The 17,567-nt window shown below is 40.6% G+C and overlaps 2 protein-coding genes across 3 annotated transcripts; both read right to left on the bottom strand.

Annotated features, from left to right (window-relative positions):
• Nucleotides 1–1,440: 1,440 nt before the first annotated feature.
• Nucleotides 1,441–8,781, bottom strand: LOC137105062 (TNFAIP3-interacting protein 1-like). The gene is made up of 11 exons (XM_067487013.1): nucleotides 8,751–8,781; nucleotides 6,955–6,971; nucleotides 4,613–4,731; nucleotides 4,446–4,527; nucleotides 4,079–4,153; nucleotides 3,917–3,982; nucleotides 3,675–3,803; nucleotides 3,431–3,565; nucleotides 3,264–3,341; nucleotides 2,292–2,417; nucleotides 1,441–2,187 (listed from the first exon to the last, which is right to left on the bottom strand). Exons 1-11 carry the CDS (start codon nucleotides 8,779–8,781, stop codon nucleotides 2,068–2,070), a joined length of 978 nt encoding a protein of 325 aa, XP_067343114.1. The 3' UTR covers nucleotides 1,441–2,067.
• Nucleotides 8,782–10,522: 1,741 nt separating this feature from the next.
• On the bottom strand, nucleotides 10,523–17,210 carry LOC137104670 (ADP-ribosyl cyclase/cyclic ADP-ribose hydrolase 1-like). 2 transcript variants are annotated; one of them, XM_067486227.1, is made up of 8 exons: nucleotides 16,896–17,197; nucleotides 16,146–16,272; nucleotides 15,921–16,056; nucleotides 14,824–14,906; nucleotides 13,925–13,998; nucleotides 12,661–12,747; nucleotides 12,182–12,265; nucleotides 10,523–12,088 (listed from the first exon to the last, which is right to left on the bottom strand). In XM_067486227.1, exons 1-8 carry the CDS (start codon nucleotides 17,075–17,077, stop codon nucleotides 12,031–12,033), a joined length of 831 nt encoding a protein of 276 aa, XP_067342328.1. In that variant the 5' UTR covers nucleotides 17,078–17,197; the 3' UTR covers nucleotides 10,523–12,030. The 2 variants fall into 2 exon arrangements, with proteins under 2 accessions (XP_067342328.1, XP_067342329.1); XM_067486228.1 differs by lacking the exon at nucleotides 12,661–12,747 and having other exon boundaries at nucleotides 16,896–17,210.
• Nucleotides 17,211–17,567: the final 357 nt, after the last annotated feature.

Below are 17,567 nucleotides of genomic sequence, written 5' to 3'. Positions count from 1 at the left end.
TAACTGTGCCAGTAAATTTCTTTTAAAATCCACCTCTTCACATGTGAGCTTGTTACTCAACCCCTCATTAATGTCTTAAAGCTTTTAAGTCTGCTCATGTTTTATAAGCGTGGCGACTGAGAACATGTAGGAAAACCATTTATGGATTTGCAAAACATTCAGTTCCCCCCCCAGATGACTCGAGTGAGTGAAGTCGATGAATGATCGTCATTGGCTTCATGCAGTTTGACATCTGGTGCAAGCAGAGCTGTTGGGCAGAGCTGTGACACTGTCATTAATGCTGCAGGGATATTTCCTGTTCTGGGTGACATAGTCTTCCTGATGACTGTGGCCTGGGTTGGTGGTGACTGTCAGCTACAGGAAACCTTCTCCTCTACCTGTTGTTCATTCTTGTGCTATTTCTTGTAAAATTGTTTCTTGAATAAAGCAGGCAACTAGGTGGCATAATCATAGCAGCAGCAGCAAACAAACAAACAAACAAAAAATAAATGTGTAAATCTAAAGGGATTGGAACCCAACCAGCCGAGCTTTGGGAAAAGGGTGTGTGGCTCAGTCCATTAAGTGCCAATGCTACAGATACACGCTCTTGTTGGGAGCTATTAATAGATTCAACAGCATCAGTTTCAAAAAGAAAAATGACACGTGCATTGATGAGCTCTTAACTTCAGAGAATAATAAACATTTCTTATTTACCATCTTAAGTCGGATTTGATTGTAGTGGGTTTTTACTTGCCTTGTGGAAATCACACTTTAACTTTTTTCCTTGACTTTTGTGACATTAGGCCAGTTCACCGGTGTCTTTCAAAGTACAAAAGACTTATGATTGTATATTTCATATTTACCTCGTTTTATTTTTTATGTTATGTTTGACCTGATCTAATAGCAGGCTTTCGTGGATTATGAAAACTGCAGCAGGAGGAGGAAAGAGAGCCTTTTAGTTTTTGTAATTCATGCTTGCAACCACTAGAGGCCGCTAGAGATTTGTCAGTATCCATCGTGTAATATTACCAGATGAGGACAAAGTGTTTGATGTACTGGTGATGGACGTGCACGTGGCAGTTTTAGGGCCTCCTGCAGCCGATATAAAGCCTTCAGTAGATGGAGACAATACACTTTCCTTTGAATGGAAATCAAAATTCAATTACTGCTCTGGGACCATTTGCAGGAGGCATCGGACTCACTTCAGTGGTGGGTATGAAAGAGAAAATTAGGTTACAAACACCAAAGCAGAGTGGATAACAGATTTTAACGTGTTTCTGAGCAGGTCTACTTCTCTCCAGCTGAAGGTTTATTCCATAGTTATTCCCAGTGGCTATGGCTCAGATCCTGAAATATACTGATACAGTTTCTTTTCGGGACGGAACCAAGGAATAAAAAGGTAGGTTTCATATTTTTTACCTTCTGCTTAAGTAGGAGAAAATGGACTCAATGCACTGTGCATAGAATACAATGGTTTATTTTCATAAATAAACAATAAACAGTTTAAGTACGAGACAACTTTAAACTTTTGTCAACTTTGTTTTTTCACAACTCCTCACTGAGAGGCCTCAGGTGCAAATCAACCAATATTCAATAAAGTCCTGCAAAAACAAAACAAAACAAAACAAAAAAAACAGGAATCTCCTGGGAACATGGGCAATGCTTTCACCGAGATCCAGGCCAACGTGGTACTAGTTCCTTCTTAAAGTGGCACTTTCACGTATTTTCACTTTCACAGATGCAGGTGTGCTCGAGTCTTGAAGGCATTTTGAGACCAAAAATATGCACACGCTGTTGAAATGTTCATTTTGACAAAAGCCCATGTCAATAGTGTTTGGGCTGTGCCATAACTAATATCTCCCTCTAATCTTGGGAAGCGTTAATATGAATAAGGTTCAAATATTTATTTTCCCTTCTGCCAAATGGCCCCATCTTATTAGAGCAGCCTCATATTGAACCACACAAAATTGAATAAAGTACCTGACGAAGTGCTAATGAGGAACTGTGATACAAAGCATCTGCCCCAGGAGACACTTCATAAAGTGCATCAACAGAAAGTCACACACAGCCTGAGCAGGTCAGTGAAGTTCACCGGTTGTTAACAGTGTAACGCCTTTGTAACTGGGTGTGTTGCTGGCCGACTTGGCAGCCCTGCCGATTTATGCAGGTACATTTAAGCGCAGGTTGTGGTGGTGGAGTCCAAGTCGCCTGTAAAAACAGAGACACCGTATTTGAGTCTTCAAGCTCTACTTCTTAGCTGGTTACAGTAGCAAACACGGCATGAAGTACGAGCAGCGAACTGTTTGTCCTACCTGGGATTTGAAGGCACAAAGCTCACTGTCCACTTTTAAAAACCTCTTCTTCAGCTCCAGATATTTATCCTTCAGTTTCTCCCGGTCCTTCCGCTCCTTCAAAAAGTCCTCCTTATAAATCTCAGCCTAAAATTAAGAACAGGGAAACACGGCGTAAAGTTACAAATATTGTACGTTTTGTGAAATGTGTCGTGAAGACTGGATGCCCTTCCTGCCGCAACCCGCCCATTTTATCCGGCCACCAAGGCGCCACATTGGTGGCTGGGTGGGGCCACACCTGATGGGGTGGGATTCGAACCAACGGCCTCCTGCATCCCTACCCAATGCTCTACCACGGACCACCGGGCCCCCTTCAAATACATTTAGGAAGGATGTCCGTGAATTTAATACTTAATATATTGACTCTGATTCTTCTTCTTTTAAAGTAAATCATTACTTTATGAATTCATTCATTATTAATCATGTTTTTATTCTATTATTTGCCATATTTCATATGTTTCCAGACACTATCTTTGGTAGAATTAGAGTATATAAAAACAATGTAAGCACCCTGCCAATAAAACTGCTTGTAAAATTGTACATTTATGTATTTTATATTGTGCTTATATGAAATATTCAAATGTCCAGGGTGTGTATTGTCACCAACTATTGGCCGTAGCTGGCTTCTTTGTCCCAGCTCAGAAATAGTCAGGCACAGATCCCACATACAACTACAATTGGGAAATTTATACACTAGCATCTTTAAGGATTAAGCAAATGAGCCCTAATGAGTTTATCTCTAGGTTTTAAAAGGTGCTGGGTGGAGGATAGTGTCCTGTCTGTGGACACTGTAGCTGTTTTCCTGTGTTTCTATCTAGCTACAGTCACTGTCTGCTCACTGTGGCTTCATATTTTTTGTGATATCAATCTTCTCATTTAACTCATTACTTTAAAAAAAAAAAAAACATAAAAGATGATGAAAAAAAAACCCACCTGGTGCTTCCACAGATCCTGTAGTGTTTCACTGCTCGCCCCAAGAGGTCGGGCCGACTGAAGAGCCTCGTCTAGGGCCTGTGCAGCAACAATGAATTAACTATTACAACCACATTGACACCCTCAAAGTGCCCTCGACCCTGTTGAAGCCGGATTTGTTTTCTTACCTTGTTCAGTCGTTTGATCTCCTCGCGCTGATGCTGCTCTCTTCTGGTCAGAGCTCTGTTCTGCAGCCGCAGCTCTTTTGCCTCCTCCTCTGCCCTCAACAACTCAGAACTGGCATTGCCATCTCCATCTCCAGTCTGTCAAAAGATGATCCGTAAGGATCAAATGTTTAAACATGCCTACAGATTTAAGCCAATGAAAAGCATACGCATGTATGCAGGTTTAGAATCTACATGTTGTCTTTACCCATTTGATCTCTTTGTCCTTGAGAGTGTTGAATTTTAGTTTTCGCGTGTGGTGAATTTCCGTTTCTTTGCACATCCCGTGCTCAAAGTGACTGTGGTTTTGTTGCATTAATGCTTTTAAGTCCCGGACCTGAGTGTGTGTTATTGAAAAAAAGACTTGTGACACAATGCACAACAGCAGTGAAATGACATAATGGAAAGATCTAAGTCCTAAAACAAGCTGACACAAGCTGCCTGTCTCACCTTCTCTTTGTAGTACTGCACCATGGTTCGGTACTCTTTCGCCCATTTCTCATTAATAGAAAGAAGCTGAGTAATACAGAGAGAACATGAATGTTATGAGTTTTAACAGTACATGCATGTGTTTTGACATGAATGCAAATCTCAGTTCTGAAATGTGCTCACCTCTTTTCTCTGCTGCTCTAAGATAAGAATCTGTGGTTTTGTTCTCACATCACCGTTTGTAGCTGACACGTCTGACTGTAGTAGATAAAAGAGACAGACAGAGAGAGAGAGAAAAGAGGAACTATTCAAATGTGGTATGCAGTGGATCTGTCAGCTGCCAAATGTCTCCAGGCCATTAGGAAATATGACTATATGCACGGACTTCCTTTTACACATTTCTAAAAGTTTTGCTTTAGACAATTTCCAGTAACAAAGTGAACACGGTCATTTCCATGGGTTCAGGGAATTAGATGATGACAGGGGAGTGATTATTATTTTCCCAGAAGTATCTTCCAGTGTTGCATCTGGTATAGTACTGGTACTGTACCTGTGTTTCTTCCAGCCCAGCGTCTGCATGAAACTCCCCAGCTGTTTGTTCGATGCGGTGGTTCGGCACACAGGCATCATATCTAAAAACAGATTCACAACCGTTTATTAATAAAACATGGAAGTGATTTTAAAAATGCTCTCTGGTCATAACGTATCCAGCCTCACCTGTCTATATTTGGCAGTGATGGGTAGAGTCTGTGAGTTTGTCTGTTGTCTCTAGGAACAGCTTCAGTGGCCTGTGGTCGGTCCACAGGGGGTCTGTCTGTCTTATCTTTATATAACGACTGTTAAAACACAGAGGAGATGAGTAGTTTGAAATAAACAGAATCATATTAAGTAATATCCGAATGAATATCATGCATCAGTGGCTCGTGACAGGATAATCAGTTTAGATAATGGATTGATGCGTATCCTTACATACATTATCAGCCTAAAGCAGGTAAAACTATTGCTATAGAATATAGAGGTGTAGGGTTATATTCAGTTTGTTAGTTATGTAAGTCGGTTAACTCTTTTTAAACCATTTATTGAGAAAATGTGGTTGTAATTATAGAGTATTAGTATTGTTGTTGTTGTTGAGGTTGTTTTTACACCAGTCTAAATAAAATTTGTGGTCAGAAATTTCTCGTCAGAAAAAACAAAAACATCTTTAGATCTAAATCTAAAGATGTAAATCATCTAAATTTAGTATATTAACTTATTCATAAAACAATATATAGTTGTTGTAAGTATATTTACATGTTGTACAGCATTTTTTAAAACTGCGATTCCTCCATAAGGGAAGGCTTGTATTTAAACATACAATAAAGAAGTGAAATATACGTGTAACAATATAAAATATGTTTTCATATAAAAAGATAGAATGCTGTAAAAAAAAAAAAAAAAAAGTTAAAGCCCTTATACCTGCTCACAACTGCAAAAATACAGCATTTGTTATATGATTAGCCTGTATGTTAGTAATGTAAAACAGAACTAATGACCAATTAACAAAAAAATAACAGATGAATTGTTCATGAAAATTATCATTAGCACTAAATAAATACATGTAATTAATGTTAAGTAATTACAATTCTAGAGTCCACACAAGTGTCTCCATCTTATACTAGACTGTAACTTTTTACTCGTCCACTTAAACCACACAAGGGCCATTCTGCCACCAAATTACTACATTTATCTGTGAACACCTTTGTACTAGCTGTACTACAATCATAAATGCAGAAATGTGTACAGTGTAGTATTGGTACTTTAAATCTCACAGTGTTGGAAGAGCTGATTCAAACCCACACACGACGTTAATTATCGCATGGCCACACAGTCACGTGATCGCCCCACAATAACAACAAATAACACTAAAAAGACATGAAACCTTATAAGAATCAGTGTCTTATGGACCAAGATCAAACATCCGAAGTTGTCAATTTCTGTTAATGAGCCACTGAATTGTCCGATGATGCAGCTGAGAGCAACTTAGTTCTTAGTTCAAGCGCTTTTCATTTGAGCAGAAAATTATGCCCAACAATAAAAAAAATAGAAGACACCAAACTTTTATTTATTATTATTATTATTATTATCATCATTATTATTATTATTATTATTCTTTGCATGTGTGGAGAAAGTTATAAAACCAACTCACCATGTTATAATTTAAGAGTCGTCCTCCACATGTGCAGAACCAAAGTGAAGCTGTGATTTGAAGACGCGTGTGAGTTTTATATATAGCGAGTTTTATACCTAACCCCCATGTGACGTGGTAAAACCACTATTGTCCAATCACTAGCGGGATTCCCTCCCCGGGCCGGACCACTGACGGACTTTGTCGCAGGAAAGGAAAGTACAACCAGATGATCAATGCCCGAGCGGTAACAGAGGATGCGTTTATCGTATGAAACGATGACTAGGAGAAAATTCTGCAAATGCACTGTAAGAAATGTAAGAACAAAACTCATGTTGTTAAACATTGTTTTACCATTTTATTGCAGGTCTTTTCATTATGTTTTATTTTACTATTTGGCAAATTGACTATAGGCTACGGCTACATTAGAAAGAAATAACAATAAAACAATTTTTAGAGGATTTTAAACATAATCGAATATGTTTGAAAATACTTATATACAAATATTTAAATATTATTTTTTTAATAGAAATCTCTATATTTAAATCCATCTTTCGATATTGCAAAACTGCAACGAAGAAAGAAGTAGAATATTCCAGTAAAACGAGATTTATGACATATATTTTTGTTTTGTTTTGTTTTTTTTTTGTTTTGTTTTTTACAGTGTGCTGCCTGCAGTTTCACGCCGTGAGCGCTGTCTAACTTCCTGGGTGGCTGCACGCGCTCACAAGCCCGAAAACACGTATTAAACTCGCTGATATCGAAAAGAAACTGTCCAGCAAAGTGTAAAAATAAATACATAAGTAAAATCTAAAAAACAATCATTAACAAAAACGCATGGGCTGCGGATTGTGGGGAAAAAAAAATCACAAATCGCGGCGGCTTATTATCTTACACAATCTTCGGCGTGTTCTCAAAGGTGTTGAGTCAGAGGCGACTTGTTTCAGGAAAGAGACCGAGGGGAAAGTCCGCCTCCAGTAACCGGCACTCAGCGCAGGGGACTCAGCTCGTGGCCACACCTTTAACGTGTCTCACAGAAACCCCTGCAGATCATCACTGTTTCCACACTAACATCTCACAGAGCTTCAATCTCACAGGCAAAAAGACACATCTGGTGACTCTTCCTACAGCAAAGTTAAACAGGTTGCTGCTGTAATTCTCTCTTTCTCTCTGTTTGTATTTTATTTATTTATTTTATTTTAAGTGGGGGCTTCCAGGTCCACTAGTTTTAGCAGATGTTGGGGACATTTCTGCAGGTTACTCTGGGTTATCCCACTTCACCAAGGGACTAGTGAGGTTGCAACTCAGGGTAATGATGTCACTACAACAACATCTTTTCTAAGAACAAAACTACAAACATGGTCAAATTATGAGACAATGGGTACCTGAGAAATGCCCCCCACTCCTCCTACATAAGAGCAAGACACCTACTGAAAGAGACCTCGATTCAGGATGAGACTGTGTCTCCCTGTCTCTTTCTGTTTCTCTTTGGCTGTTTTGTGACACCATGTGGTGGCTTTGTGGCTTTTTTGGTCAATTTGCATCTCCGGTGCACCGTTGTTCCTTTGTCGTAATTTTGCATCCATTCGTAGCCGTTCTGTGGTTTTTGGGTTTTTTTTTTTTTTTGGATGATTTGCATGACATTTCCAAGAAGAAATGTTGTCGGTAACGGCGGCACATAGATCTGCAGACATGTCGACCTGTTTAGGTTTCAGTTGCTGAATCATTTGTTTCTTGGGGACATTTATACATATAATAATAAAGCTCTTTTGTCCAATGTGGCCTTACTTTAGTTACATTTGGACAGACGGACGTCAGGTACCAGAGGTATGCAGATTTAAGCTTTGTGGACAGGCTGCACACCTGCACACCAGTCATTGGTTTAAATGAAATCCGATACTGAGATAAGAAGATATCAAGAGTCATGAAGAAACCCGCTCGCTGGTTTAGAAGTTTATCCACCTATGTCACGGATTGTAGTGGTTACACATCCTACTTGAAATCTAATCAGCCTCGAGTAATTGTACATTTCAATCCATTGCTGGGTAAATATGCCATAAGTCCCTGCACAGACCCCAAAAGGAGTTTCAAGAGTTTCTGAACTAATCTCCAAGCGATTGTTCAGAAATGTGCAACACTTAAACACGAAACTGAAACTAGATTTTGACATAGAAATCCCCTTCAAGATCAGGTAATTATGGCTTTTATCAAGAAAGTGCACTGGATGTATAATCCAAAATAAACTTTAAACAAAATTAGCACACGACGGTTCACACGCTGATGCCGGAGCTTCAGTCGTCCACCATTTGGGAATGTAGCCTTTCATTAGCTAACCCTCAAATCAATGTACAGATCAGCTCCTTAACCACTATATCTATAACAATTAACCCCGGAAATGGGACATTCAAGCTGAAAACAGTCACACAGATAAAACTTTGTGATTTTTTTTTTTAAAACATTGACAACTGGAGACTGACAAACACTGTCAAAAAAGGGATTTAACATGGGGCTTTAGTTGAAAATTACCACTTCATCAGACACATGTGTGCTTTCCTACAGCCTCAGTGATCTGCTCTTGGCCCCTTGACATTTGTTCTGCTGATCGGAACGCGTCCTACAAAGGGCCTTAAAATGAGGATCATTGGTGGTGCCGTTGCCAGCAGCAGTGACTCATACTGTGATGGTGTTTACCGACAGTACAGTTCTTCTCACAGTACCCCATGTCGTGGTTTTACAGAAGGGGCCTTCTTTATGTAACACCTGTGCACTGAGAACCCCGGACAGCTCTTCCCAGCACCTACTCAGCCCATTTACGGTACGTATGACACAGCAATCACTAGAAGTGAAATCGGAGGTTTAGCTGTGCTTGATGAGTCTCTTTCTCCCTGCCATAAGAATCTTGATCACACACACTTCCTGTCTGTGTCACCATGCACATGCCTTTGGTTCACACACAGCAGATAAGACATCTTGTGGCCAAAAGCAGGTTAGGTTTTTTTTTTTTTCCTAATGCACTTTCAATTCTGCTCAGTGGTTTTGTGGTTTCCACATTTGCTTACACCTTTATGTAACCGTAGGAAGTTGATCCAAGCTATTCTTCAGCCAAAAGAGAAACAGAAAATTGTCTGTTTAGCATAAATTCAACAGACCACACACTTCTGCTAAAGTGTATTTGTGTGCCACAAAGCTATAGGTGTCACTTTTAGGTTGTCACATGTCTACAGTGCATCCAGAAAGTATTCACATTTTGTTATGTTACAGCCTTATTCCAAAATGGATTAAAATAGATAAAAAAAAACAAAAAATAAATCACATGTACAGAAACATTCACAGCCTTTTCCATGACAGCTCTGGTGCTTCCTGTTTCCACTGATCATCCTTTAGAAGTTTCTACAACTTGTCCACCTGCGGGAAATTCAGGTGATTGGACATGATTTGGAAAAGCATACACCTGTCCATATATGGTGCCACAGTACAAACCAAGCCATGATGTCCAAGGAGTTGTCTGTAGACCTTTGAGACAGTATTATATTGAGGCACAGATCTGGGGAAACAAAATTCTCTGGTCTAATGAAACAAAGATTGAACTCTTTGGCCTTAATGCCAAGTATCATGTCTGGAGAACAGCAGGCACCGCTCACCACCTGGCCAATTCCATCCCTACAGTAAGGCCTGGTGGTGGGGATGTTTTTCGGCGGCCGGAACTGGGAGACTAGTCAGGATCGAGGGAAAGATGAATGCAGCAATGTATAGAGACATCCTTGATTTAAAAAAAAGACAAACTGTTCTTAAGCACTCTGGAACTCAGACTGTGAGCAACAGTTCATCTTTTAACAGGACAACTTAGCACACAGCCACAATAACAATGGAGTGGCTACGGGACAACTCTGTAAAAAGCCCTTTGAGTGGCTCAGCCAGAGCCCAGACTTAAACCCGATTAAACATCTCTGGAGAGATCTGAAAATGGCTGTGCACCAATGCTCCCCATCCAACCAGACGGAGTTTGACAGGTACTGCAAAGAAGAATGAGAGAAACTACCCAAAAATAGGTGTGACAAGCTTGTAACGTCATACTCAAAAAGGCTCGAGGCTGTAATTGGTGTTAAAGGTGCAAAGATTTCAAACTTCCGTCGTGTTGTCATTATGGGTTTGTAGAATTTTGATGAAAATAACTAATTTAATCCATTTTGAAATAAGGCTGTCACATAAAATGTGGAAAGTTTCTGGAAGCACTGTAAATGTCTTGTTTTAATGTTTTTTTTTTATTTGTATTTGTCTAACGATTCACATAGGTAATCGTTAAGATCTTTTTATGAAGGCGTTTTTTGAAAACTTTATTTTAAAAATTTCGAATGATCCCGTCAAAGTAATTAACAGCAGTACTTTGCAGTACATTACACCCTGCTGTAAAACCTCCACACTCATTGCCTCATTGAGGTAAAAATCATTTCACTATAAAGTACTAAGGTACAAATTGGTGACAAATTTATTCATATGATAAAACATTATCAAAGATATCAGTGTGTACAAACACATTTTCCTCTAAATGAAACTGGCCCGAGAATTATACAAATTAAATCTGCAAAATATCGATTTATAGAATTTAAGGACTTGTATGTTAGGTTGGACACTAAAGAGGGAGAGATGGATTTTTACAGGTTGGTGAGACAAAGAGATAGAGATGGGAAGGATGTGCTGCAGGTTAGTGTGATTAAAGATAAGGATGGAAATGTACTGACAGGTACCAGGAGTGTGATGGGAAGATGGAAGGAGAACTTTGAAGAGTTGATGAATGAGGAAAATGAAAGGGAACGAAGAGTAGAAGAGGTGACTGGTGTGGAGCAGGAAGTAGCAAAGATTAGTAAGAGTGAAGTGAGGAGGACGTTGAAGAGGATGAAGAGTGGAAAGGCAGTTGGTCCTGATGACAAACCTGTGGAGGTATGGAAGTGTCTAGGAGAGGTGGCAGTAGATTTTCTGAGCCAAACAATGAAGTTGTGGGAAAGAGTAGTGGAAGCTCGGCTAAGGGCAGAGGGGAACATTTGTCAGCAGCAATATGGTTTCATGCCTAGAAAGAGTCCAACAGATGCAGTATTTGCTTTGAGGATGCTGATGGAGAAGTACAGAGAAGGTCAGAGAGAGCTGCATTGTGTCTTCGCAGATTTAGAGAAAGCGTATGACAGGATGCAGAGAGAGGAGCTGTGGTTTTCAGGTGTTCAAGACGGTGGTGAGACCAGAGATGTTGTTCGGCTTAGAGACAGTGTCACTGAAGAAAAGACAGGAGGCAGAGCTGGAGGTAGCAGAGCTTAAGATGCTGATGTTCTCTATGGGAGTGACGAGGATGGACAGGACCAGGAATGAGGACTTCAGAGGGACAGCTCATGTTAGATGTATTGGAGATAAAGTCAGAGAGGCCAGATTGAGGTGGTTTGGACATGTTCAGAGGAGAAACTGTGAATAAATCGGCAGAAGGATGCTGAGGTTGGAGCTGCCAGGCAGGAGGTCTAGAGGAAGATCAAAGAGGAGATTTATGGATGTAGTGAGGGAGGACATGAAGTTAGTTGGTGTGAGAGAAGAGGATGCAGAGGACAGAGTTAGATGGAGGCACATGATTCGCTGAGGTGACCCCTGAAAGGGAACAGCCGAAAGGAAAAGAAGAAGATGTATTTATAGGATTCAATATAAAGATCTTTCTCTCTCTACAAACGTGTATAAAAATACAAAGACTTGCTCAGAGGAAACACCTGTCCAACTGTTCTTTAATGCAAACATATTAACAACCAATCACATCGGTTGCACTGCATTTAGGCAGAGAGCCAGGTCTCTGAGGAATGTTTCCAGCACCTTGTTAAGCTGATGCTACAAAGAATTAAGGCCGTTTCTGAAAGCAAAAGGGGTCTAACCCAGTACTAGTATGGTGTACAGTACCTAATAGAGTGGCCAGTGAGTGTCAACATGCTATAATCAGAAATCTTCACCAACAGGCTCCACATGGTATCTCTTCATTAGAGCTGCACTCCTGGATTCGTGATCTGCAGTGAGCAGCAGCACAACAACATTAACGTAAAGTGTCAGGACAGGAAACTACATGAACAGCATATCTTTCTCACACATACTGCACTTACTCAGTCACCTCCTTGCAGCCGTAATTTATTCCGTTCTGCAGCTCTTTCTCTAAATCCTTTAAAGATGCATTCATGCAGTTTGTCCTGAGGAGGAGAAAAGGGGCAGAGGTTAAAGAAAATATGACCTACATTTTACTCAGCAACTTCACACTGCGCAGCAAAAGTGATGGTGTAACTTTATTACTTTGAGTCAGTGTTCAAATTCAATTTGAAGTACGTCGGACTATGCAATGCATATGTGGTGAATGGTATCACTAACAACATATGAGTGTAGAAACTAAATTCAGCAAAGTTCAAGTGACTCAAAACAAACACACACACACACAAAGAAATGACAACCATATATTTTACCACATTTCTCACTAAAGGCAGCCAGAAGCTGCCCACTCTAATGGGACCTTAAATGAGTTTGTGTGCATGAGAGTATGAATCACATTAAAGAGCCAACAAAAATGACAAAAGTGTTGCAGAAGTCTTACACAGGGTTCTTCTGAGTGACCAGGACAACATTCATGCTCCTCACTTTGGTGGCGTTGAGCCTCTTTACTTCAATTTTCCCAAAAATACTGACATCAACAATAAAAGAGATAACATGAAGTCAGAGCAGAGTAAATGTTTACTCGCCATAACATTAGTACCACCAGGTGGACAGACATGAAGTCTGACATATGTGTGACATTGGTCGGCATTAAAATGTCTCTGTCCACTGAGCTCCACTGATCGGTGTAGAAGTTCTGAAGTTACATTATGTAAAAATTTAAAAATACTTTCACATCATTACAACGTCAAATTAGTCAGTAGAACTAAATCCTAACAGGACCTGCACATTCCAAAAACTATTCAGTTAGTTAGTTGCAGCCTTAAAAGAGACAATAGCGTTTGTGGAATGATGTGCAGGCGGCAGGGAGGCAGTTAGGTTCAAAGCATAAGAAGAGAGACAATCTTATACTACACACCTAGAAGTATTCGCCCACCGGGAAGCCTGCTACCAAACAGGAAAAGGAATTTTTGCAGGATTAATATTAGCAGAGCATTAAAAGATGCAGAGGCAGGTTGTTAAGCAGAAGAATAAGGACAGCACGGTGTCGGTTGTTTCTTTTTTCTTTATTGGCACATAAAGACATGTGCAGAGGAAGATCATTGTTAATATTTACAATGACCTTTTAGAGACGAGTAGTCAGCACATAGAAGTTGCTTTCTGCCATTTGGATTTTGCTAATTATGACTAATTATGACTATATGCTGTTGGTTACCAGATAAGAAAGAAGTAATGCCTGCACACCAACTCTAATAAACGTTTGAATCCCTCATTTTGAAACGGCAAAAACAGTAAAAAAGAGTTAGAATTAATTTCTAATTAATTTTTGATTAATAATTTATTTCATTTTCTTTGCTGAAGTGTGACCTTTTTGATACTCTCCTTGAGCATTTTGTGTTAATTCTGGTGATGAAAGAACATTTGTACAGTTTGAATATTCAGCATTATTATTCTTTTCTGCCATTAAAAAAAAAGGGGGGGGGGGGATAAACCCAACTGTATGGGTGGGATGGTGAATTTACTTGCAAGATTCTTAAAACACAGGAATGAGATGCATATGAAAAAGTACTGCTACTGCAACCGGCCGTCTTTAGTACATAACGACACCGTGAACATCATTGGTTACACGAATAACTACACTAGGAAAAAAAAGTATTTCCCTTCAGACTAAGGTCCTAAAACTGTGAGCACAGGAAGCAACTCACCTATCAGAGCTGAAAGGACTGCTGATGGATCCGTTCAGCATTGCTGTGACATCACCACAGGCAACATCTGCAAACTACAGAAGGAACGTTTAGATTTTAGACCAGAGACCCACTTTAACTTGATAAAACACGCAGTTATTGTGATTACTAGATATTACAACATTCCAAAAAACCCTGTCCTTCAAACAGCTAATGTCACTCTACATTGGTTGTTGTCGTCGTCATTGTCCTTGCAGTGACTAAACCTTTCGAATAAATTTCAACAAACGAGTTGATGTCATGTCTGGCACAGGGGTTTGTAGGACTTTCCCAGGAAAGTACTATTGCACGGAGGTAGAAGAAGGTCAACAACAACACATTCCAAGCTTCACATCAACTTGAGACCCGCTCCCAAGAGAATCCCGCTGGCTAGTGGAGTAGCAAGCAAAACTACTGATCACTGCGTGCAGTAGTCTCAGCGAATCGCACTTTTACCAACCATAGAATTTCATTTGTAAATGGAACGTGGTCCTTTTGTTTTACGACAGTATTCTTACAATTAGAATGAGTATAAAAACAAAACACACTAACAACTATGTGTTTTATTTAGTGATATAGAGCCAGATTTGCCTCACAGCAACTTTCTGGACTCTGTGTTTTGCTAAAGAGGGCAGCAGCAGCAACTGTGGGGGCTCCTCTAAATGTGGGGGCCGCATAACGGAGCTATGCGGCTCCATGGAGACCAACACAAAGCCTCATTGATGACAAACCAGGCAGAGACTTTTTTTCGTTTCTTCCCTGCATCATATTCACTTATACACAGGAGGGAACGGCTTCACCTTGTGTTGCACGTGTGTATGATTTGGCAAACTAACTATGTTAAAAAAAAAAAAATGAGTGACTTCTGTTTGATAACTTACAGCAGCTGAGGCTCTGTTCCAAAATGAGCGAACAGGATTGTTGTCACAGTCTGTCCACCCCGGGCAGCCGGTAGTGTACGTTTCTGCAGATTAAAAACTTCAGCATCACTTTTAGGTAACTCAGAAGTAAACAGAAATCTAAGGACACGACGCCAAACAAACAAGTAGTTCGAATACAAATGAGGTTAAATTTAAAGTTTGGCAATTTGGACAAAAAAGTGTTTCCTGATGAGGGTTAAGAACATCAATATCGGTCTCAGCCAGTGACAGTGAGAGACATCTGTTCTGTCTGTGATAACACATCTACAACTGAAGAAATAACAATTCTTCTTTGGTAGATCAGAAAAAACAACATATATTTTACAGGGTGTTACGGGCCAGACTATTTCTTGGAGCACAGCATCTTTTGGGGTCTTGTCTTTGTAAGGCTGCTAGGGAACCAGCGGAGAGTCACTGGAAAGCCGCCAAGCCAGGGCAGCTGTTTCCCCCTGTTTTCAGCTTTATTCAGTGTTTAACGAGGCAAAAGAAAAGGGAAAAAAAAGGCTCTTGTCGATCTGAACTTGTGTGTGTGTGTGTGTGTGTGTGTGTGCGTGCGTCCAAGAGACTTGTACAGGTGTTGCTATACACTGTTGCACATAGGACAACACCCCGAAAAAGCTGCACAACGAATGTGGGAAGAAGAAAAACAGTGAGCACACTTTGCACAGCCACCGAAAACAGAAACAACATTTTCTACTGGTTGTTCAGGTTTTCCCTCTCCAAACATTTCTCCCTTCGACTTCAGGTCTTTGTGTTCCCGGGCCCGACTGTTGCAAATCATTGTGATTTTAATTTTATTTTTTTTGCGGCTTAAAAATGTGACATGAGTGGATTTTTGTAACAGCACCTGTGTGTGCAGCACAAATAAGGATGTAAGCGTTTGTAAGACACAAAGGGCAGTTCTACATTTTCAGTGCACTTAAGACACGTCTTCAAATATGTGCAGCGTGTAGTTAAATTATGTTTTTTCCTCTAAGTGCTTTGCTGTTTAATCTATTTGCCGTATTTTAAAATTAGCCTAAGGTCAACTACACATTACCCAGTGATGAGTGTCTCACCATTGCTGCCCTCCTTTCCACACCAGGTCAGACCATCCAGGACAGATCCCAACAGCGACTGCTCCAGGGTTTTAAAACATTCTCTCTTCTTTGTGAAGTCGTGGACCAGAGTCTTTGTCTTGCTCCAGAACATCACCTAACAGCAAAACACAGTTGGCATCACATTATTAAACTGGTTATTCTTGATGATGGCAGGAGCGGCAGGGGATGTGACGTTCGATTTACTCGGTTGCAGGCTGGTATGAAGGGGGCTGCAGCGATGAGAGGATCGTAGGCTTCTGGAGGAACTTGACACGGGTCCCGCCCGACATAGGCACGTGCAAATGCTCCCCATATGTTCTGACAGTCGGACCTGAAAAACAGATGGCAGTGTGCCTATGGTTAGATGGGATGGTCGAAATAACAGGAACACCCGAGTGCAGCCTCCAGATTGGGATTCAATCAAACACGAGCCTTCACTGACATTAACCTTCCTTTTCGTGGTTCTAGTTTGAGTAGTACATTAAAGGTCTCTCCAACTTCCTTAAATTAAACTATCTCTCAACTTCTAGCCAAAACAATGCCTCCAGACAACATCACCCGGAGGAACCTTGAGTTCAGATTATGCCATCTTGTTGCTCACACTAAGGAGTCTGGAATCGTGGTCAACCTGCTTTTAATATGTTCCCCCAGATCGGACGTCCTAATGATTAAAAACTCCCCTGGGTGAGGTCATCTGGAGGAGTTTTTGCAGCAAGAAGCAGAGAAATATTTTAATATCGGGAATTCAGAGTTAGGTTTAAAAGCATTGATGTACCTTAACACCATAATCTAAAGAATAAGAAAACAAGTTTAAATTGGTGAAGTCGCCCTGTACGACCTTCATGATTGGTGCCAGGTGTAAGTGGCAACACTGCAGCTTACTGTTCACAGTTATGGACATGTGCACATCACGGGGCTGCACACTGTGCTCATAGAAAGACTCGGATCACTTACCGATCACCTTTGAACTGCTCACACCTCCCTATAAACGTTTGCTGGAACTTGTCAGATCCCTGACGCAGCGTCAGCCCCACCGACAGGGCGACAATCACAATCAGCAGAACAAGCGTCACGCATGTCACGATCAAAACCTTTCTCCGTCTCTTATGCGGAGAGCGAGTCCCGCCGCGCTCCATTGGAAACGTGTCAGGATAAACCACTTCGGACGAGGTTCTGCCGGGAGCCGGTTGTCGGACGTCTGCTTGTTTACAGAGTGGCGCAATCACAGTGCGCGTACGAGCGCTGGCGCGTGGCCGCCTTGGCCCAATCACACTCTTGCTTTGTCGCGCTGGATCTGCTCAAACTGAGGTCCGAGGATCAGTGTGGTCTAAGGAATTCATCAAGTACAAAAACACCTGTATGCGCTCATTTAATAACACATAATGAGTTTATTGCTGCTTATTTAGCTGTTATTATTCTTATCTGCAGATAAAAAAAACTAAACGTAATGCAACATGTAAATGTACTGAAGTTTATGTCAATATTTAGCCGGGGTTTCTTTAACAGCTAGTTATCCAACAACTCACAGAGGTTCAAATACGCTGCAATCACAGCAGGTAATGTTCATCTATAATTAATTACACTGACAAATGTCATTCTGATCAGGCTACTTCAAGTACATTTTAC

This window comes from Channa argus, chromosome 19 (genome assembly GCF_033026475.1).
Source record: "Channa argus isolate prfri chromosome 19, Channa argus male v1.0, whole genome shotgun sequence".
Classification (NCBI taxonomy): Eukaryota; Metazoa; Chordata; class Actinopteri; order Anabantiformes; family Channidae; genus Channa; species Channa argus.
The sequence above is the reverse complement of the archived record's forward strand: the minus strand, read 5'-3'. Positions and strand labels throughout refer to the sequence as shown.

Bases quoted from the DNA above. Each gene is read 5' to 3' on its own strand.
- LOC137105062 (XM_067487013.1), bottom strand. From the start codon at position 8,781: ATGGGGTACTGTGAGAAGAACTGTACTGTCG. The intron at 3,983-4,078 runs GTGAGCACATTT...TGTATTACTCAG, and splicing joins TAGAGCAGCAGAGAAAAGAG to CTTCTTTCTATTAATGAGAA. The intron at 3,566-3,674 runs GTAAAGACAACA...ATCTTTTGACAG, and splicing joins AGGACAAAGAGATCAAATGG to ACTGGAGATGGAGATGGCAA.
- LOC137104670 (XM_067486227.1), bottom strand. From the start codon at position 17,077: ATGGAGCGCGGCGGGACTCGCTCTCCGCATAAGAGACGGAGAAAGGTT. The intron at 16,057-16,145 runs GTAAATCGAACG...TTTTGCTGTTAG, and splicing joins TCATACCAGCCTGCAACCGA to GTGATGTTCTGGAGCAAGAC. The intron at 13,999-14,823 runs GTAAGTTATCAA...TTCCTTCTGTAG, and splicing joins GGAACAGAGCCTCAGCTGCT to TTTGCAGATGTTGCCTGTGG.